The sequence below is a fragment of the Cucumis melo genome, chromosome 6 (genome assembly GCF_025177605.1).
Source record: "Cucumis melo cultivar AY chromosome 6, USDA_Cmelo_AY_1.0, whole genome shotgun sequence".
NCBI lineage: Eukaryota > Viridiplantae > Streptophyta > Magnoliopsida > Cucurbitales > Cucurbitaceae > Cucumis > Cucumis melo.
In genome coordinates, this window is record NC_066862.1 from 28,436,835 (window position 1) to 28,459,570 (window position 22,736).

Below are 22,736 nucleotides of genomic sequence, written 5' to 3' on the forward strand. Positions count from 1 at the left end.
AATTTTGAAAAGTAAATTTTCATAAATATAAAAGATTTGTGTATTATATATATATATTTTTTTTAAATTTTTTATTTAGTTATTTAAAATCGTCAACTAAATATTAAAGACTTCTAAAAACGACAAATCTAAATGAAAAAATCTTAGACAAATCTAAACAAAAGAATCTTGAAAAAAATGTTTTGATTGTGTACAATAAATATTCAAAAAATAAACTTTCGTTAAACAAATCTTAGTAAAATAATCTCATGAAAAAATGGTTTACCCAAATCTTTATACTGTAATCAAATCTAAACGATTGTAACCAAATTTAAATCGAGTACAACGTTGATGGTGTGGTTGACGAGGAATGTTGGATCTTTTTCATTGTGGACATGTGCTTTTCCGTTTTCTATATTTAAATTAAAAAATGTAAGCTTTTTAAGAATTTAAATATATCAAACCGAACCTTATTAAGAAAAATAAAACTATTTGTAAAATATATTTGTCAATTTAACTTCTTTTCTTTTTTTTGTGTTATGTTTTGTAAATAGTTTTATTTATTTTCTCCATCTACTTCAATTTATAGTCTAACGCTAACGCTCGTCCTATCGTACATTTTCTTTCTCTCTTATCTTCTTCAATATCCCTCTTATTTCCCTTCTTCGTTTTTTCCATCGCATCAAAAGTATTTGAGACAAATAGTGAATTATTATAGCTGAGTTACAATAGTTTGCATTCAATGCATAAATTATCTTCGTTTTATCGTAACTATACTTGCATATAAAAATAGACTCGTTTTACAAAATAAAAAGTAAAAAACGAAATGATTAACGAAACCGTTTTAAAAAACCTAAACACTTTTCGAATCTTATGAATTAACTTAAAATTTTTAAAATGCAACCAAATTATTCTCAGTTTTAAATAGTTTTTCTTCTTCTTTTTTTAAGTTCAACATGTTTGACTCTAAATGTATTCAATTTTTTTAATTATAGCTAAGTTTATATTATATATCATACCAAAAAATTTGGTCGGTTTCTTAGTTGTAGTCTCTTAGGTTCATTTGAATAATACAAATTATGAACCGACTCATTCAATTTTAATTCTATTTTTTCTTTAGGAGATTTTGGATCATTCAAACTTATTTTCAAGTTTTAAATTTGTTGCTGATTTTTTCTTTATTTTAAAATTTAGCAAAATATAACAAAAATTTTAGATTATATCACCGATAAACACATATAGATATTGATAGATTTCTATCGGTATATATATATATATATATGTCAGCTTGTAGTGTTTATCAATAACTATTATTACCATAATGTAAAATTTTGTTATATTTTTATAAATATTTGATTAATTCTACCATTTCGACGATTCTCCTATATTTAACTTAACTTTGCGGATTCTCTTTTCTATTATAATTATTATTTAAATGTAGTTTTGTTCGATCATTAGATTTCGTTTCTATATAGTTTTTCAAGTGATTAATTTTTTTGCTATATGTAATATCTATAAACAATAAAAAGAAAAACTTATTTCACGATTTTATTAAATGTAATACCATGTCAATCAAATATTGCAAAGTCGATTACATTTGAAAAATGCAAGAACATGAATAGATAATATTTAAAAATACAACGATTAAAATAGATCATCTTTTGAAATTGCAAAGGTAAAAGCGTTTTCAACTCGATAATAACATGGTCAAATCGAATTGCTGACATATGAGATGATTGTTGGTGTTTTTATAGTTTAATTATTGAGTTATATGGTTCTCGTCGACAATAAACCAATTCGAAATACACAAGATAGGATTGAAATTAGGGGGAAAAAAAAAGATTTAGCTGATATTTAATAAAATTGTTCCCTAAAATAAAATGTCATAACCTATGTTATTATTGAATGCACCAAACCGCTTGAATTGAAAGTTTGATAAAATTAATGTTCTTACTATATTTATTGATTTAAGTAACTGACTTTAATAAAAATATTACCATTTTTAAGTAAATTGCTAATTAACATTATTTTTATGAGTAATTAAGCAACAGTAAACAATCAAATTTAACCATGATGTGTTGACTATTAAGAGATAAAAAAAAAGTCGTTGGAAATAGCTCTTGACGATATCTTGACATCAATACACGTAAGTCTAAAACTAGTAAGACGAACACGATAGAGATAAACTCAAAATACTCGCCCAAATCATATAGTTGTTTGTCAAGACGCCAATGTATCATTCCTTTTCCTATGTACTCCACATCCAACCTTAAATAATAACTTCTACCAATATCAACGGTATTTATTACTAGAATGTGAATGTTCGTAATTTTTTTTTTGTACGTACATTTTGGGTCTAAAATAAAATTTGGCTCAACATTTTAAAAATCAATGAAATTTTGTCTTTTAGCTTATGAAATTACTTATTTGACAAAGGAATGAATACGTTAAGGATTTTCTCTATTGCTTCTTGCTCCTTCTCAATTCGTCTTTCTATGGTCGCGGATCTTCTCGCTTGTTGCACTTTATACACTCCTCCTCAATATCTATTCTCTTTTTAATGGTAAAAGATCTCGTTGCTCTCGTTTACTCTCTTCATTTCTAAAAAAATGCAGCTTGAGTCGAAGAAGAATTAAAAAAGAAGAAGAAGGGCGAATTAATTGAAGAAGAAAACAATTAAAGAAGAAGTTCCACTAAAGAGGAATAAGAAGAATCGAACAATCTATTGTATTTTTTTAATTATCAAATTATTTTCTATAACTATTGTATTATTTTATTTATCAAATTAATTTTAAAAAAAAACTTCAAATCGAAGAAGAAGGAAGAAGTGTACCAATTAAGTTCAAAGTAATAATTACACATCCAAAATTTTCATATTTCATACTCTACCTCTAATGTTCCTACCATCGATAATTTACTTGTACTCAAATAATATATGAAACAAGAAATTCAAATTTCTAACATCTTAGATACGACGTTATTTTTATCTTTTTCAATACAATAGTTAAGAATCAAAAGATTCAAACCTCTATCGTACGAAAAGTTACGTAAATTATCGAAGTGACAAGTTCGCTTTTCAAAAGATTAGGGACGATCATAACTAAGCAATAAGAACCTAATATATATATATATATCATTCACGTTTATATACGTTTATATGGTATAAGATTATAATAATAAAAAATAAAAATAAAAAATGTGCTATCTCTTGTGGGTTTCCGACAAATCTGAGCCACACACGTGTCAATAAGTACAGGTCATCATAATCTTGGCGCGACAGATCATAACAAAACCCATTCCCACCTCTTCGAAAAAAGAAAAAGAAAATCATTATTCAACTTCTCTCTCCTCCATCATCATCATCATCATCGCCATCGTCGGCCTCTTCCTCTCTCTAAAAAGTTGAATTCCTTTACCTCTTTCATTGCGAATTCCCTCAAAGGCCAATCTTCGAATTGCCCTAATTCGCCACTTTTCCCCATTTGAGGATTCTTCTGATCCTCCGCTACACGATCCCCTTCATCATTTCTTCCCCGATCCTCTTTTCCAGGGAAGACTCTTCTGTTATTTCTTTTTTTTTCTTTCTTATTTCTCTTGAATTTTGCTTTGTTTTCAATCGATTTGTTCGGAGAAAAAGGTTAGGATATCGGCGACATGAGCTTTCAAGATATCGAGGCTGGTCGCCCCTTTGCTTCTTCGAGGAGAGACCTCATCAATGGCAAACAAGATCCTACGCAAGCTGTTGCTTCCGGTATATTTCAGATTAATACTGCCGTTGCTACGTTTCAAAGGCTTGTTAATACCTTAGGTACACCAAAGGATACGCCTGAGCTACGCGAGAAGCTGTGAGTTTCTTTCTTTTTGGTTTTCTGTTGTTAGGGTTTCTGAATTGTATGATTTGTCGATGACATCCATGCGCGTTTCCAAAGGATTGTTGAATTTTGTCAATTTTTTGTTTGTTTGTTATATTTTTGAACTTCTATTACTTTGAGGAGGGTTCGATGATGTGGTTTGCTTCCTGTTGATTGTATCCGTACAAATTTTACGTTTCTTTATAGTTTTGTCTTGTATGTTATCCGTGGCGTTTGTTTTTCCTCTGCTGAAGGGATTCTCTAGGAAAAAATTCTGTTCGTGGAGAAGATCTGCATGGGAGATATCCATGGTTTGGACTGGCACCATCGTGTCCTTAGGGAGAGCTTATCCTATTCCTACGTTTCAATGCAGTTCCAGTTTCTAGAGCTCTTAGTGTCTGTCTCTCTGCAGTTTTGTTGGGAGCAGTATTGGAAGGTAAACAGAAACCATCTGAGATATTCAGTCCACTCGGTTGGTAATAGAAACCATATGAGGCTAGGCTATGACCTCGTATAATGTGTTCATGTACGCGTGTGTACATATGTTGACGAAGGTTTCTTCTAGTGGTTCGAAGCCTCTTGGATTAAGAGATGACAATAATGATGTAGGTATTAGATCCGGAACAACTGTCTCAAAGCTACATCATCAATGTTACCTTCGTGCAATGTTATGTATTTCATCATACAAAAGGCACGTTATTTCTCTCGATCTCAACCACCCTAATTACTGCCAAAGCTGCATTGACTCAAATTCTTAAATTTCCTTCTCAAACTCTAGCCCCCAAGGTCAATTGGACATATCTTTGAATTTTGTTCCGTTTCTTTATGCCAAATTATCCTTGAAGTAGTCTCCTCGGACCTTAGCTTTCTTCTTAAGAATTTAACCAGGGAAGAAGTTGTTTGATTTCTTCTTGTGTACTCTTGGGGAAATACCACTTGGCTTCGAAAGGTCTTTAGAGGTTTTGTCACTCTCGGTTGCTGTAGGGACTTGCAAAAAGAACTAATTGTTACTTTTACAAGTGTCATGCCGGCACAACTAACAATCTATCTCTTTTAACATGATATACAAGTATGGTTGTATTATTATATACGATTTGTAGCATTATTTCCTCAAATATGATATTGTGATATGTTCACTAGCATACACAAAATCATCTTCCCCGTCAATATTTGCTTTTTAATGCAGTTAAAGGAATTACAATACCTAGGATCTCATAGAAATTTCATTCTTTATTTTTGTGTGCCCTTATAAAATTGTTATGATAGTGGTTGTGTCCATGCAATGATTTATAATTATAAACTTCTAACTTCATATGACTGTTGGAAATGACTTTTTTTTTTTTTAAATATGATTTTATACGACTGACTCATTATTGAGTAATTAGACTTGCCTTTCAATTATTTTAGGCACCACAATTTTATTTGTCTTCAATTTCTGTGTTGATTTTGTTTCCTGTATAAAAAAATTCAATCCTTTTGTTTGTCCCCCCCTTGCAGGCACAAGACAAGGTTACATATTGGACAGTTGGTTAAAGACACTTCTGCTAAACTTAAACAAGCCAGCGATATAGATCATCATGCTGAAGTGAATGTAAGACTCCTCTTAACACTCCTCTATCCAGAATCCCGATTAGGGCATGAAATGCATTACATATCTATCAGTAACTTGACAATTATCCCTCTTCTACTTTCTCAAATGTAATAATTCTGCAGGCCAGCAAGAAAATTGCAGATGCTAAACTTGCGAAAGATTTTCAAGCAGTGTTGAAAGAGTTTCAGAAGGCTCAACGACTTGCAGCCGAGAGGGAAACAGCATATTCACCTTTTGTTCCCCAAACTAATCTACCTTCTAGGTACGTCTGGTTTATTGATAAACATGTACTTTTTTGTTATTTCTTTTTCTCTTTAAAAGAGAACAAAGAGAGTAATTTCATTTCATCAAAAGGGGAGGGATGTGAAAACAGAGGTAAGCTATTCACCCAAAGAAACGCTTCGGGTTGCTCCTTATAAATTATTTGCACAAAGTATTTGTTGATTACGGATTTACTTGTGAATATTGATTTCCCTTGGTTTGAATACATTATTATAATTATTAACATTGAAGTGCATTGTGGTTTTGGTTGGAACTTATGTACAGCTACACAGCTGGGGAGGCAGATGCAAGCTCAGAAAAGAATCTTGAACAGCGTGCCCTTCTTGTGGAATCCAGGAGGTAACAGTTTTTGCTCTGCATTTTGTTGCTACCTGATTGGTTGTTGGGGTAGATTAAGAACTTCGGCAAATATAATGTTTATGCATTGTATAGGTTTCAAATACTCCAACTATGTACTGATAAAATGATGTTGGAGTTGGACACAGCATGCAAAAACATGATTTCATATAAGCACATAGTGCCAAGAACTGCTTATAGGAGCTAATTTTCCCTTTTCCTTTAGGGGTTTTCTCCATGTTATTCTGTTGCAATAAACAAAGTACTGCATAAATCACCAGTAGCAAATGATAAAATGAAGTCTCAGTTATCGTAGTGCTACCCTTTTTTCTCGTTAGCTTCTTTTTCTTCTTAGCAAGTATTAAAAGGGAGTGAAATCATCGTGGCATCACTCTCTTTTCTTATTAGCTTCCTTTTCTTGCTTGTCAAATACAAATAGTGAATCCTAAGGCCTGTTTAGGTTCCTTAGGATGTGGCAATGTGCTGTCATGCGTAATGTTTTCTGCCATGCCAGATAAAATATATCTAAAATTTGCTCCCTCTTTCCTACTTAGCAACTGGATTACAATTTTCCAGGTACACGAGTTTCTTCTAATTCTGATATATGGTCTGTGCAGGCAAGAGGTCTTGCTGTTGGACAATGAAATAGCCTTCAATGAGGCAATAATTGAGGAAAGAGAGCAAGGCATTCATGAAATCCAGCAGCAAATTGGAGAAGTGAATGAAATTTTTAAAGATCTTGCAGTTCTAGTTCATGAACAGGGAGCAATGATTGGTAAGTTACTTTAGTTTGTAAAGTTGCAGATACTTTATGTAAGCTCAAGTTATTCATGTATATATCACCATGGTTGTAGATGATATTGGATCCAACATAGAGGGGGCACATGCTGCAACGTCACAGGGAACAACTCAACTTGTAAAAGCTTCAAAGACACAAAGATCGAATTCATCTCTGGTGAGTCCTTACTGTTTCTCCTTATAATCTTCAGGAATTTATTATAATAATTATTTTTTATAGCACTTCTGCATTGCAAGTCCTGGGCTATTAGCGGATGGTACAAAGTCTTCATTTGGTTCTGATGTTCGCATTAGGATAGGAGGTCAGGGTCTAAGCAAAAGCTCATAGGAGGGTAGAAGAGAGTAACACCCATTACCATTTCCCATTACATTTAGAGCTCTTAGAAGTCGGTTGAAGCTATGTTTAATTAATCGAAGCAAAACTTGCATACCTTACACACCCATGGCATGCTCATGAATTGAATATTGAATTTCTTCTTTTCTCATTTCATTCGCAAGTAGTTTTAAGATCACCGTGCAACACATAAATACTCGAAACCACCTCAATCACGTTAAAGAAATTTCCTTTAATCAAGAGTAACCCCTATAATAAGCATAACCTTTCCAATGAAATGATAGTCAACTTCTTCATATCAAGGGGGAGTTTTCAATCGTGATTGAGGTAGTTTCACTTTATCGCAAGATGAGAAGAACAAGGAAGATGGGGGAATTCTCTTGTCTAAAATATTGTGGTTTTATTTGATTGACAGGCTTGCTTACTTTTGGTGATATTTGGTATTATCCTCCTCATTGTGATCATAATAGTCGTTGCTTAAAAGAAAGAAGTATGCATTGACTTGACTCAAGAAACTTGCTGCTGTTGTAGCAAACGTCAAATCTCTCTCTCTCTCTCTCTCCTGTTAGTTTCTTTTGATTAAGTTTTACAATTGTGTCTTGAGATCCTTGCATTCTTGGAAAAGGGATGCGGTTGTGAAGGGGCTCTATGTATACTATGTCGAGAACCCGCCTTCAAAGTATACACATCGCTTCTATCAGGTCGACCATTTCTCTTCCGTTTGAAAATGTTATAACCTCTGTTTGTGTGAAAGGGTGTGTACAACCTGCTTGTTTCTTCTTTTTATTTTTATTTTTATTTTTTTTCCCTATTTTTAATTATTCAATTATATTGATAAATTATTTTTCTTCTCCTCTCTACTACTGTTGGCACACAAAGCATTTTAACTTTGCTTCCATCTTGGCCAAGTAATGCGAGGGAGGGACACCGAGCTCTCTCTCTCTCTCTCTCACATCGTGGGCTGTTCCGTCTTTTCAGGGTTTCTGTACTGAAAGTAGTGTGAACTAATCTTGGTAAAATTGCATCTTATTTGTGTTATTGGGAAAATAGAGGACCCTTTTTTCCGTGTGTGTGTTTTTAGTTTCCTTTTTATAAATGAAAATCCAAATGGCCATAAAATTAGTTTGCTACGCATTTGAAATTCATGACGTGAAATATAAATAGGAGTTGGTTCAAAGCCAACTCAGGTTGACGCAACATAATAAAAGGATAAAATGTTTGTGCCTACTGATTTTACTTTGTAATGGTCCATGCGTTTTTTTCACAATTAATTCAAGAAAAATATTTTGTATTTATTTATTATAATTTTTCTATTGCCATTCGTAGCTTTTGCTCATCCACTATATAAATTTGAGACTGGAACCATTAAAATGAAAATATTGTTTCAACCTCAGTTAAAGTTACCAATTACTCGAAGGTATTTGCAAATTTTTCTTAATGCGAAAATTTTAGAATATAGCGAATAGTAGATTCTCAAAGTTTATTAGATCCTTATTGTAATTCTTTTAAAAGAATATCTTTATCCTAAAATTCCTATCTATTGCAAGAAATGCAATTGATCTTCAGATTCATTTTACAAATTTTTATTTTTAGATTTATAGTTACAAGTTCATCTATTTTTGTCAAAAGTAATCAAACTAAAAGGTGAGTTTAAGGATTGAAAAGTATAATATAGCAGAGCTCTGTATGAGCAATATGGTCTAACTTCTATCATTAATAGACTTGTTCAACAACGAAAATATGCGGCTTTCTTTAGATCATTTTGCCAATATGTGAAGGTCTCAACATCCCTACCATATCAAATAAAATCGTAGCAAATAGACCAAAAATAAAAAAAATCCAAGCAATCTTTTATGTTCCGGAACGGAATTCTTGAATGTAAGATCTTAGTTTCGGCTGGCCGTAGTAAAAGACATGCTGACTATCGCCAAACAAACAACAGAGGCCTTCATAAAAAATTTTCCAGTCAACGCAAGAATGCTCTCTTAAATAATATTCCATGGCATCCAAAGTGAATGAACACATGCAAAGGCAAAATGTAATAAAAATAACATTTGCTATCGATCAACTATTAGTACGATACTAACAATTGACTGGGGATCAGCATCCTGTTCAGAAAGCTCTTAAACATTTGAAATACAATTGGCACCAACCAAAATTAATATTATTGCCTCCAAAGCAACAAAACCCTGTAATATCAATAACTTTCAGTTCCATCTCTTTCAATCCAAGAGGCCGAGAGAGCTTAAATTCATTCGAAGACGAATATGATAACCGTCAACATCATTGCTTATAATATTTACAGACCTTACCACAATATTCTAGCCGCATAGCTCGGTAAGTGGACAAAAGATATGAAAGAGGGTGTTAATCCATCAAGAGTCTTTCCTCCACGACCATTGAAGGGCAACCTGTAGAAAGAAGCCGATAATATATGGATCTGAGGTAAGAAAAGGTCGCATATCGTAATAATGGACATCTGACTATGCGTGGAAATAAGCAGTTAAAAAGGAAGTATTTGAGGAACACGATCTCATTATTACGAATATAGAAGTAAGAAGTGAATTCTTCATTTCCAATTTACCTTAATCAGTCATTTGAAACTAATTTACATTTGACGATCAAGTTCAAACCCTTTTAATTTCTGAGGTGAGAAGGCCCATCTGTTCTGTAAGTTTATCCACGTGTTTAGATTTGTCCCATGCATTTTCTGCCGGTTGCATATCGTTTGTCTTTGGTAATCCTCCTCCAACCATGAAGTCAACCTCCTCATCCTGACATGGACTTTCCACAAGCAAATCATCCCAGAAGTTGGAATTATCTAGCAAGGCATCGATATCAGCATCCGGGGACATGTTATCAATATCTATAGGAATAGTTCCATTAGCATCCAAAAAATTCGGACTTATAAATGCACCATCTCCTGCCTCAGGCACCCTATAATCCACTTCAGGAACATCAAGAATGTTCTCAGACACCATTTCAGATAAATGGGAAAGCTCGGGCATGATTACATCTGTCTCAGAAACTGATAAGGAAGAAGCTTCTCGTGCCCCTGGACCCCGCACGGCATTAAGAGCAAAGGAAGCGGCTGAAACCTTGTCAGAATTTGTAGCTTGGGGGGACGATTGAATTTCTGATTTGGCTGTTGAGGGGCCATGAGGAGCACCAGAAGCAGCTGAATTAAAAGATGAGGTCGGAGGTACCTCTTGAAGAGTCACGCCTGATACAGAACTGGAAGAGTTCCCATTGTCCATAGCTTTGCACGGGGATTGCAAACCATCGCCAATTAGAAAACTGTCGGTGTTGTTGTTCAATGAATCCAAATGTGAAGTATCTACTTTCATTATCTGCCTCAGCATTGTTTTTGCTGCCTCATTCATGAGAGGTTGATACTTCACAATCTGCCCATCAGGAACAGGAGAATGTTCAGACTCCCCAATTCCATCCTGCTTTAGCCTTCGCTTTTTATTAGCCTCACTTATGCGTCTAGTACTTTCATTTTGCTGCTGCACAAACTGAGCCAAAAAGCCAGGACTTTGCACAGCCTTCGCAAGGAATGACATCATCTGCTGTTGTCGCTGCTCCATCCCTTGTAGACGCTGTACCATAGTTTGCAGCTGGTTGTCAGTGGTCTGTTGCTGCTGCCTCAGTCTCACAAGTTCCTGCATGAGTACATTTTTGTCCCTTTTAAGCCTCTCAACCTCTTCCTCCAAACCAAACTTACCAACTTCCACACAAGCTCCAACTGAGGAACTTTGTCCATGAGACTGCTGTGGTTGTTGCTGACTTTGCCCATGGACAGGTTTTCGCCGGGTAATACTCTTAAGCAGGTGTTTCTGACCTCTTAAGAAGCCTTCATTAGCAAATTCCCAACGGTCTGGATCAACTTTCCTGAATCCCTGGTTAAACAATATAAATAACCAAGTACAGTGGAGGAATCAAACAACTAGAAAGGTGTGGGTAAACAAAATGAATGAATTAAAGGAAAAGAGATAACCATATTTACACAGAAAGGAACTGCCTATCAGTGCTTTTATTCAATACTTTCTCTGTGAAGCCGCTCTACAATTTCATTGAGGGAGATGCTACATTTCTTACTATCCTTGATGAGTTCATTTGGAAAGCCAAGCACAGCAAAATGTTTCCTCTTGATTATGTAAGCAAACTTAGAAATAGAAAACCAAATTTAATGGAACTTTGCCATCTGCAGTGGAACTTTAACGTATTTTGGGTCATTCCATCTTCACGGGGGAATGATCCAAGAGGTACTCCAAGTTTGCTTGTAGGAGGTATAAAGTTTGAGAGAACAAACTATGAAATTATAGAAGGAAAACGTGGTTCATGCTCTCTTCTAGGTGACTTGGTTGAAGAGAAGGGAAAATCTTGCAAAATTCCTAGTCAGGAGCTGGAATTTGGTGGGTTTTTTCTTTCCTCTTCTTTGAGTTATCTTCCCATTTCTGTTGGTAGTTGCAGTGTAGCACCATGACCAATGTAGCTATCAATGAAATTCTGTTTCCCTTTATTTATTTATTTTTAAAAAAGAAAACTTAAACATTTCACCATATGAACCTAGTATTTAAGAAACTTTCCATCCTCAAATGAAATTCCCTATTATGCTAGGAAAAGCCCATTTGGTGATAACTGAACATAGATTTACACTACAGGAACTAGAGAGTCAACTTCTACACTTGGCCGTCATCTTTTTAAAGCAAGGCAATCCTCACTTGCTCTACTTTATCCAAGGCCTACCAAATGATTTTATAACAGTCCTTGAATGAGGGCAGGAAGGGTGCATCATTCTCTCCATAGACTCCAAAATTTAATCATCCTAGCATCCCCACTTCTTTAAGAGGAGAGAGAGAGAGAAAAGAGAGTAATATCCTAAATTAGAAACAGAGACGAAGGGCTCCAGGAAAAGCAATGTCAATTGTGAACCATCGAAAAGGACCATCACCTATGACACGTTGGAATTGCAGCAAGGTGCAACTTCCACTTTTTTTCTTGGGGTAGGGTGGGCAGAGGATAAACGACATCAAAAGAAGAATGTATGCTAAATAAACTTTTGGAATGAAACTTTTACTGCTGCAAGGATGAAGAAACGATAACTGCAGTCCAGCTACCTTTTTTTTCATATCTGTGAGTATCCAGGCCAGCTTATGCGCACCTCGACTAATCTCACGGGACAACCCGCCTTACCCTAGAACATATGGGTGTCAAGGAAACTCGTAGGAAATTAATTCCTAGGTAGGTGGCAACCATGGATTGAACCCACGACCTCTTTACTTCGTTAATGAGACTATGTCTCTCTTTTTATCACTAGACCAACCCATGATGGTTAGCTGTAGTCCAGCTACTAAAGGCACATCTCCAAATTAAACATCATTAACCTTGAAACAGGATGATCCAAGAATTCTCTTTCTGAAAGATACACAGGTTGGGAATTCAAGCTTGGAACAGTCTTTCCTAGACACCTATAAACCTCTCTTCAGCCAATCGGAAACCTAGTACGGCAACTTGAGGAGAAGCTAAAAAGAATGTTGTGAGCTCTGTAGACTCGCCTATATTGTGAGTCAAAAGTGTTCTCATGGCTCATTATCAGATTCCTTGTCATCACCATGTACATTTTCCTTGGTAAATATTTACAGTTTCCAATCCAATCAAGAACAAATAACCCTAAGAAAAATGGACACATATACAAGACATGGGTATAGGCACGACAGTACGCCAATTTTTTTCGAAAGAAAAAACTAGAACATAGACACGTTGGGGTACACTCTTTTATCTAAGATATATATAAAAATTTAACCTAAAACACAAAATGTACTCCACTAGAAAAAAACACAAAATTTCATTCAAACAGTGCTGTTGAATTTTTTTTAGGTTATTTCCAATTATGGCCCTAATTTGATATTAGGAGAGGTTTTAAAAAGGCCACCAAATTAGCCTGAGCAAAAGAAGACATGTAGTAATAAAATTACAGTTGAAAAAACATAGTAATTAATAGAACTCTTACCAATGTGAGGAAAAGTAAGAATAGACTCCCCAACATCCTTTGTCACTCCCCAGCATCCTTTGTATCTTAGGTTGACCTTAAAGAATATAGTAGCTACAAAACTCTTACAGAACTTTTAACTATCCAAATCTCCCATACCCTTATTTAAGGCATATTCCTTGAGTGATTTACATTTTCTTGTGAATTTTTACTGCACAGAATCTAAAACAGAGCTCTCCAACCCTTCAAATAATTTGTTTAAAAGATCAAGTTGAATTAATAATAAATTTCTGGATAACCGAGGAGACTCCTAGCCGAACACTTGAAGCAAAAGGAAAACAAAAGAGAAAATGAAATACATCTTCATAAAAACTGATTGCTCATAGGATGCCAGGGGGATGCTTCCAAGATAATCAATAAGAGACAGAACATTCGAGAGGACAGTTCGTTCTTCCACATATAAGTTGAAGGGATGTCTTCTTAATAACATATCCACCCTCCCTTTCCTAGAACCTCAAAATCTTTATTAAGGAAACCTCTTGAGATGGCCACCTGAGGAAAGAAGTAATAAGAGAACGATTGTCTTCACTGGCATTTTCTACATTTTGATTGAACCACCACTCGACATCTATCCAAGAACCTCAAACACTCTTTAAGGTTAATTATCCTTCACTTACTCAACCCCTTAAATCAACTCCATTTAGCCACTATCATCTTAAGTAATAAAAGCTGAGTTTTACTATAAGGCCCCTGTTTTTTAAAAATTCATACCAACTAACACAATTGCTGCCACTACCATCAGTTACCTCGTCATACCAAAGGAAGCGTTCTCCTATTCTGTTCCGGCATCTAACTACCTTAGCAAGTAATTTGAGCAGAGATAACAGTTACAACGGGACATTAGAAGATACAAATTGAACAAGAAACTATCCCAACGGGTAGAAGCAAACTTCCACCCGTGCATAGTAATTAGAGTTCTTCTGCTTGGGCTTTTTTTCCATGAATGACTAAGTTTGGGCTATTTGCGATATTTTCCCTGATCTTTGATGCATTTCTTGTTTTCATTGTTTCCATTTCTAGAAAAGAAATGACCAAAGACAACCGTATTTCCCATGTTCTAAGACTAGGGGGGAATGGTCATTCGCACAACAGTAACAAATCAATGAAGCCTATTATAAATAAAGCTACCAAAAAAATGATTGACTTCCTAAGAGGAGTGACCCCTACATAGACACGTGCAACTATCTTATGCGAATTCATCAGTACTCGGAATTCTCAAACCCACAAATTCTGCAAAAAGCCCATGCTCTACTATACAGCTCTGGATGTACATAGAGTCTAAAACATCTCAAAAACCCTAGAGAAAACACCCATCCTAAACATCAAATTATTTTCCAAAGATGACCACACATTCAAGACGACAAAACAAACGAACCTTAAAAAAATGCAGCCTGAAACATAAAACGCCAGACTACCAATTCCATCCCACGAATTCAATCGATTCCTAGCATCCACTGTTTTCACGAAACATCAACCCGATGGCCATTAACCATAATTAACTTCAATCTTAATCTCATTAGAAATCCATCAAACACTAATAATTTGCAAAGATCAAACTAAATCAAATAGTTCTTAATTCAACATAAAACCTCAAAATATGGAATAAAAAAAAGCAGAACATCATACATAGGTGTTGAGCTGCCTGACGAAACTGGAGAAGTTATTATGCTTGAAGTATTTAGGCAAAAGATCCCTAGCGAACTCAGGCGGATTCCAAACCACAAAACTATTATTGGTAGGGCTCCAGGACACAACCGCATCGGTAGCCGGGTCATCCACCATATCATATGTCTTACTCAGAAACGGTGGAGGCGCGTTAGAATTAGTAATAGGAGCCGGAACCGTCGGATGAGAGTTTCCACTCCCGGAAGCCAATCCAGAATCACCACCATTAGCAGTCCCGTCCATCTCACGGTCAAAAAACACAAGAACAATAAGAAATAACAAACAATTGAAACAGAAAATAGAGAATCAGAAAATTAGGGTTTCGAAATGTGAAAAACGGAGAAATCCCATGTTCAGGAGGTAAAGAGGGTTCGAATTGAAGATGAAATGAGAAGAATCGGAGGGTTTTGGAGGTGAAGAATGAAGAAGAAATGGCGGATGAGAGAGGAAGAAGGATTTTACAGAGAGACTGGAAATGAGAGTAGTCGTACGGACTAAACACCGAAACGAAGGAGAAGCTGACCGACTTGCCCTAAATGGAAATCGAAACTACTAAACGACGCCGTCTTAGAATTTTGACCTCCGACGACGTCGTCTTGCAAAATGTTGACCTCCGACGACGTCGTGTCGGTGTTTTGGCCTCCCATTCTTAGTTTTTTGAGGTGATGCTTTTTTCCCTCGTAGAAAATTAGATAAATAAGATTACTCAAAATTATATACACATATGTTATTATTTAAAGAATTATTTTTTTAGAAAACATTCATATACTATTAAATTAAAAAAAAGGTAAATAATGTTTTTTTCTTTCCCTGAATTACTCAAACTTAGAAAGTATTAAAAAACATGAGTAATCGAAGAGGAAACAAAAATGAAATCATGAAGCATGAAAACAGTAGAAAATAATTCAGAATAAAATAAATTTTATGTAACAAATTGAGCGTGTGCAATATGAACTTTGGATTACATCGTGTTACAAACACGTTCGTCTATTTGCCACTAAACACTCCGTTGGAGAAAGTCACCCTACCAAACAATTGGAATTGTTTTACATAAAAACCAAAATAAACGAGTACTTTGGTGCACAAGTGCCAAATAACAATCTTCGAGTCATTGTGTGTACGGTGCATTTCACCCATTACTGGCCCTTTGGCCCACGACCACTATGGGCCTAAGTTTTGTAATTAGACCCTGATGACACTAAACATTGGGCCGAACGCGGATCACTTTTTGTCGATTTGAGCCCAATTATGATTATGTATGTATTTTGGACTTATGACAAATATTCGTATTTTTATTTTTGAAAATGAAGAATATTCATATTTTAAAAATAGCAATTCAGAAGAAATGGTCAGAAATATAATGTTTATATTTCGTAGAAAAATTCAATTCAATAATTTAAATAATTTAAGCACTTTGTCAAATTAAGAATAAAAATCGATAATTTCATTTTAAATTTGACATTTACGAATTAAATAATTAGAAGGTTATTTACATTACTAAATTCTCAACACTGGTAAAAAAACTTTACTTTTCTTAACCTTAATTACGAACAAATTTTAATATTTTAAAATCTTAAAAAGAAAAGATACTTCTAATTTAAATTTAAAGTCTCGTTATGACCTACTAAATTAAACATATTCAACTAACATAGAACATGTATTAAATTAACAAGTTAAAATTTCCTCACATATCAATGAATAAAGAAAGACATGTTATAATTTTAAAATGTCTTAGAGAATATAAATGACGATAACGAATTAAACGAATAATTATTTAGGAAAATTAAAATTCTAACATACTTCTATTATTTAAATGGTTTGGTAGTTGGGTTTTTTCTTTTTTTTTTTAATTAATTTGATTGATAGGTTGGACCAAGATTCCTACATCATTCATAGAAACTTGCAATTTGATGTTAGAACTTAAGATGTTGCCACTTTTGTCTTTATTAAGAGTTGGGTTTTTATTTTAATTTGATGTGTCAATTTAAATTCATCATATTCATGGGCCCAACATATTATCTTTATATATATATATATATATATATATATATATATATATATATATATATATTTTCTTGCTCTTCAAGATTTCAAACTTTGGTTACATAAATTTTATCAATCAATTATTGAGGGTAAGAAAGAAAAAATTACTTTCTATGTCATACTTTAATTACAAGATGTTTCTATCATTAGTGAGAATTTTAAAAAATCAAGAATAATGATTTATTAATTTATCGATTGAATTATTAATGAGTTGAAATACCATAAACGTTATCGTTTTTCATTGTCTTAAAGATTTAAATTTTACATTTGTTTTTAAACTTTGTATCTTGTTCTATTTTGGTTTGTGTACTTTTAAAAGGTGTCTGTTTTAGTCTCTGAACTTTAAAAAAAAGAGTATGTTTTGGTCAATGTCGTTAAGATTTCTTTAATTTTGTGACGGAATGGTGAGGTGACTTTTATATTTCGATGACTATGATGTCAAATAAGATAACTATTTTTAATAATTTAGGGTTTTCCGATGTTTTTATCGAAAAACTTAAAAGTCAACATCTTCTGGATTCTAATCGACATATATTTTAAAAATCAATTTAAAGTAATCTTTTTAATCTTTAAAAATTAATTTTATTTTATTGCCAAAACATAATTATTTGAGATAAAAGTGATTTTACTATTTTGGTAAAAGCACTTCCAAATATGCACTAAAGCACTCTCTATATAATTACTTATTTTCATTTTGAATGTTGATATGATGTTTCCATCACTTTGTATTAATTTAATTAGTGGGAACACCACAATTATTAAAATCACACGCTTAGCACAATATGAAGTGACAAAAAGGAAAACAATGTCACCACGAGAGACAACTTCTTAATTAGGTGAATATATGGTAGGGGAATTTAAAGATAAATAAATAAATAAATGATCGTGATATTGAAACTTATAATCTCTGAAACTTGGTTGACGACAGTACTGGAAAAAATCTCTCACTGCAACCGTAGAAAAATACAAGAGAATTTAACCACAACCCACTGGAAAAAAAATTGTTACAACAATCACACTAAATAACTTTTTTTCGGGTCTCAATTATAAAAGTATTACCTCAAAGCTTTTATACGATACTCACACCCATTAATCTCATTCTTAAACGAGATAGTACAAAAAAAAAAAAAAAAAACTAGAGTTAGCACCCTCGAGCTTAAAGTATTCCAAACGAGAGAATATTATGTGCTTAAAGTCCATCACTTTTTTGAACTTTTTTGATACGTAGAACGAAACACATTTTTAATATTTCGCTTAACCTCAACAGATATATATATATATATCTACACCAAGACACATATAAACTATGTTACTATTGGTAAAATTATATAGTTTCGTATTCTTCTGGTTATTCTCCATTTACATCACATGGACCTATATAGAGCAATAAATGTGTTGTCCAATAGTTCATGCTACCATAATAGTGTAGCCTTTTTATTTTGATCTCTTAGCCTATTTTTAGACGCATGTGAGAAACATTTACGTTTATGTCTTCTTCACATGCATATAAAGAATTATCATGTATTAGAGAAGTGAAAAAAATTATGTTGTAGCATCCGACTGCTGTTTTCGAAAATTAATTTAGTTGGCTACGAAGGAATTCATAGATGTATATGAAAAGTGCATAAAAGAAAGTTTTCGATTTGATGTCATTCAATCAAACATATGCTTAAGAAAATTGGTTGACCTAATCTCACTAAATTTGTGGGTGTGGAGGGTTTGGTCTCAAGAAGGTTCAATTTTCAACCTTATTCTTTCTCCAATAAGCTATTAGCCATACATTGTCTTATTCTTAATATATAGTTGAAAAATGCCAACTATAAATGAATGGAAGTTTGAGTGACATTTGACTATAGATCAAATTCCATGTATATAAAATAAAAATATTAAACCTATTTTATAATTGATTTTATTTAAATATTAACTCAAATTACTAAAAGCTTAACTAATTAAAAAGAAAAAAAAAAGTACAAGCATTAATTCCTATATATAAAATAAATTTAATATTAGTTTCCACCCTAAATTTAATTTGAAATTTGTAAAACTATGGTAAAATGAATCTCTTTGCATTTTTTAAAATAGGATAATGAACTAAAATATTTATAAATTATCAACGGTCTTATAATTTACAATGAATTTTAAGAATTTAAAATAGTTTAAATAATTTAATTTTTAATTTTCGTGTTGCTCAATTTTTAAATTGAAATAATATGACCGTAAAATTTGTAGCGAGGGATATTAAAAAAAAAGTCTTTTTAGATTTTACCTATTAAATAGTTTTTATAGTTTACTAACACATAATTTACTTATATCTTTAACTTAAATTAAAACAGACATAATCTAAAAAACTCTATAAACAAAAGACGTAGACCTTCGTTTAAAAGATTCAAATTTAGAGATTGGTTTAACCCTTGCAATTCACAAGAATCGTGGAATCGTGGAGTATTCAAACACTAAGAACACTTCAATACATAATTCATCTTTGTACTTACACATTATACATGTAACACCTACTATAAAATCAATAAATTAAAAGAAATTTCTTGGTTGGAATCTCCATAAATAACGAACAAAACTATATATATATATATATATATATATATATATATATATATATATATATATATATATATAAATAAATGTTTAGCATTAAGAACAGCTTAATTCAAATAATGTTAATGTATCCTAATTTGTACTAAAATATAATATTCTAAAATAGGAGTATGGTTAACAAAAAATATAAAGGTGAAATAAAGAATACAACCTAAAAAGTAGTATAGAAATATTTTATGTTTGTGGTTTTTGGGGAAACCGTTTTGAATCATAAATTTGAAGCAACATTAATAATTTAATGTAACACGAATTTCTATAATGTTGATAGACTTCAATAACATAGAATAATAATAGTTCACAGCCTTTGGGTGGTCTCCCACGTGCCCATCCACATTGAACTTCGAGTTCCAGTTTATTGGAAGTATTCGATTCAAATATTTTCATTTTTTGGATGACAAAATAAAACAAAACGAAATATTATAAATTACAAAACTACAACATTTTTCTTCAAAATATAGCAAAAATTATGCATCAATTTAACCACGATACAAATATATCGATATCTACCGATCTCTCTCATCGATGGAATCTAATATTTTGTTATATTTTATAAATAATTTAATTTATTAATATTATATCTCGATAATATTTCTTATATTTATACGTATTTAAAAACTATTTTAAAATATAATAAAATAAACTAAATATTTATAACATATTGCAAAATTTTAGATTCTATTAATTATAGATATTAATATTTCTATTTATTAATTAAGTATTTTAAGTATATTAGTGAGTTTCTATCAAATTTTGTTATATTTGATAAAATTTTAAATTTTGCTATATTTTGTCAAATTTGTCGTTTTTGACAATTTCTCTTGTTTAAATAATATTTTCGTATTTCAATTTTAAGTAATCTTTTTGCGTAAAAAAATGAAGTTGATTTTGATTTGTGTGTTTCGAAACGTTGATACATGTATTTTAGTTTAGAATCTTTTCTTTTCGACAATACGTAGAGTTGAAATTCACAATATTTAATGTCGAAGTCAATAGTTTAAATTTTCATTCGTTTAAAGTATACTTATTTTGACTATTTTAACTTATTTCTTTATCTTTATATTTTTCAAATATTCATTTTAGTTCTTCTGCATTTCAAAAATAATAACGAAAGAAGGTCAAAATAGAGAATAAAATGATCATATTTTTTAAGTTATATTTAAAAAATGGAATATTTTTCCAGAATAATAAGTAATACAAATTATTTACAATTTTATGGCAAAAAAAATCATTAAAACACATAAATTTATTATGCTTATTTTACCATAAAATATAAATAGTTTATTTATTTTACGATTTTCTCTATAAAATATGAATTAATTTTATTTTTTCCTAAAATAAAAATATAGGAATCAAGATAAATAACTTTAAAATACACAAATCAAACTAATGTATAATTATTATTATTTTTTTTTTTTTGCTTTATGTACTTTTAATTAATTAATCATCTTTTTTTTTTTTTTCTTTTTGTATAAAACTATAGTTAAACCCTAAACCTAGGGGCGAAATGGTAATTTTGCATAAGTGAAAAAAAGAAAACAAATTGCATGCTTTGGTAGACAGATGGCATCGTAAAGGTGAAACGTGGCATTTTAAAATGTTTGCTGACCGTTGATTGCGTGGACCCGAGTCGTACCGGATTACGCCCCCATCATTAGCCACGTGGCTTTAAATACGTACGAAACTCAAATGATTAATCAATTGACGGTTTTCTAATCTCACGCGACTATTTGGAGGGTGTAACTCACCGCAAAAGCAATTAGAGGAATATTTAAAATCTTCTTTTTAGATTTTTTTTTTCCCTTTTAACAAGTTTGATTGATTATTGCCTAAAGAAAGTCAAATCACATTGGCTACTATCTTTCAAGAAAGAAAAGGTCAACATATGGAATATTTACTGTCCTTTTTATTGTAACAATTAATGCTTGAATGGACTATTGTTTATTTTCGATCAAAAAAAAAAAATTGTTTTGAAAACCTCAATTTTTCTCTCTGGGATTCGATAATTTAGACAAATCCACAAAATCAAAAGATTTTGTGTATTATTATCGAATAACTAACTTTATAAGAATAAAAGCATCGAAAGAAAAAAAAAAAAAGAAACCGTAAATATGAAAGAAAACAAATAATTTAAATAAAGCTCTAATTATTTAATACAAAGATTGAGAGGGAAGTTTATATAATAAATTATAGATTAAGATGGCATAAGACATCATTGAAATAATGATGACTTCAAGAACCCACTAAAATTATTGTTTAAGAAAATGGATGATGTCATGTAAGTAATTGCCATTTTCAAGTACTAAAAGAAAAGAAAATAAAAAGAAAAAGTCCTTTTTAAACTAATTAAAATAAGGAAAATAAACATCTTATATATATATATATATATATATAATATGTGTATATATATATATGTATGTATTCTCAAATAGGGCAATCATAAGCATTGATGATAAACATAAGAATTTAATTTTGTTTGCTAATTGCTTGGTATATTAATTCCATTAGAGCGTGTAGAACACGCGCTGAAAGAAAACCAATGAATGTTGAGTTAGGTGGAGATCTTAAGTGCTAAATTTGTTGATTTAAGAAACCCTAATTAAGGTTAGTATTGAATTTGACTAATCTTCATCACCCTTTGCAAATCTCTCTTTATAAAACCAAGAGGGTAACAATTAGAAGAAAGTAAAAAGAAGAGAGTTGATACCTATAAGGAGATAGTAAATTATTGGTTTTTTAAATCACTCGACTAAATTATTGTAAATTATTCAAGTTGCCAAACACTTCATAAATATGAAAAATTATCATATAATAATATTGATCTATTTGAACGAAAGAATTGTGTCTTTTGCTTTGAGCGGAGATGTATCATTCATATACGAGTTCGATTCAGACCACAAATAAAAAACATCGATATTTAATGATGAAAATATTATTTTGTTTCTCTCTTTAAATAGTTACAGTTATGTTTAAACAGCGTAAAAGATCTATTTAATATATTAACTATAATATTTTTTGTGTATGTACTATTGAGTTATGGTTGCTTAAATACAAATTTAATCTTCGTGTTTGTGTTGAATAAGTCTCTTTAAGTTGAAAAATATCAAATATGTCCCCAATCTTTTGAACATTTTTTAAAAAATAACAATGAATTCATTGGATACTTAAAATTGCATTTTATATGTCGTGAGA

At 31.9% G+C, this 22,736-nt stretch overlaps 2 protein-coding genes across 2 annotated transcripts; one reads left to right on the plus strand and one right to left on the minus strand.

The window, feature by feature from the left end:
- The first annotated feature begins 3,288 nt into the window (after window positions 1-3,288).
- On the plus strand, window positions 3,289-7,924 carry LOC103490761 (syntaxin-22). Its single transcript, XM_008450437.3, has 7 exons — window positions 3,289-3,824; window positions 5,328-5,421; window positions 5,544-5,683; window positions 5,968-6,042; window positions 6,657-6,814; window positions 6,894-6,994; window positions 7,587-7,924. The coding sequence occupies exons 1-7, from the start codon at window positions 3,634-3,636 to the stop codon at window positions 7,650-7,652; spliced, it is 825 nt and encodes a 274-aa protein (XP_008448659.1). The 5' UTR covers window positions 3,289-3,633; the 3' UTR covers window positions 7,653-7,924.
- A 1,286-nt stretch (window positions 7,925-9,210) lies between these two features.
- Window positions 9,211-15,587, minus strand: LOC103490762 (heat shock factor protein HSF8-like). Its single transcript, XM_008450438.3, has 3 exons — window positions 14,853-15,587; window positions 9,756-11,073; window positions 9,211-9,582 (listed from the first exon to the last, which is right to left on the minus strand). The coding sequence occupies exons 1-2, from the start codon at window positions 15,132-15,134 to the stop codon at window positions 9,799-9,801; spliced, it is 1,557 nt and encodes a 518-aa protein (XP_008448660.2). The 5' UTR covers window positions 15,135-15,587; the 3' UTR covers window positions 9,211-9,582; window positions 9,756-9,798.
- Between the last annotated feature and the right edge of the window lie 7,149 nt (window positions 15,588-22,736).

Coding starts and splice junctions, on each gene's coding strand:
- LOC103490762 (XM_008450438.3), bottom strand. CDS start 15,134: ATGGACGGGACTGCTAATGGTGGTGATTCTGGATTGGCTTCCGGGAGT. Junction 11,074..14,852: donor TCAGGCAGCTCAACACCTAT/GTATGATGTTCT, acceptor TTGTTTAACCAG/GGATTCAGGAAAGTTGATCC.
- LOC103490761 (XM_008450437.3), top strand. CDS start 3,634: ATGAGCTTTCAAGATATCGAGGCTGGTCGCCCCTTTGCTTCTTCGAGG. Junction 3,825..5,327: donor CCTGAGCTACGCGAGAAGCT/GTGAGTTTCTTT, acceptor CCCCCCTTGCAG/GCACAAGACAAGGTTACATA. Junction 6,815..6,893: donor TGAACAGGGAGCAATGATTG/GTAAGTTACTTT, acceptor CCATGGTTGTAG/ATGATATTGGATCCAACATA.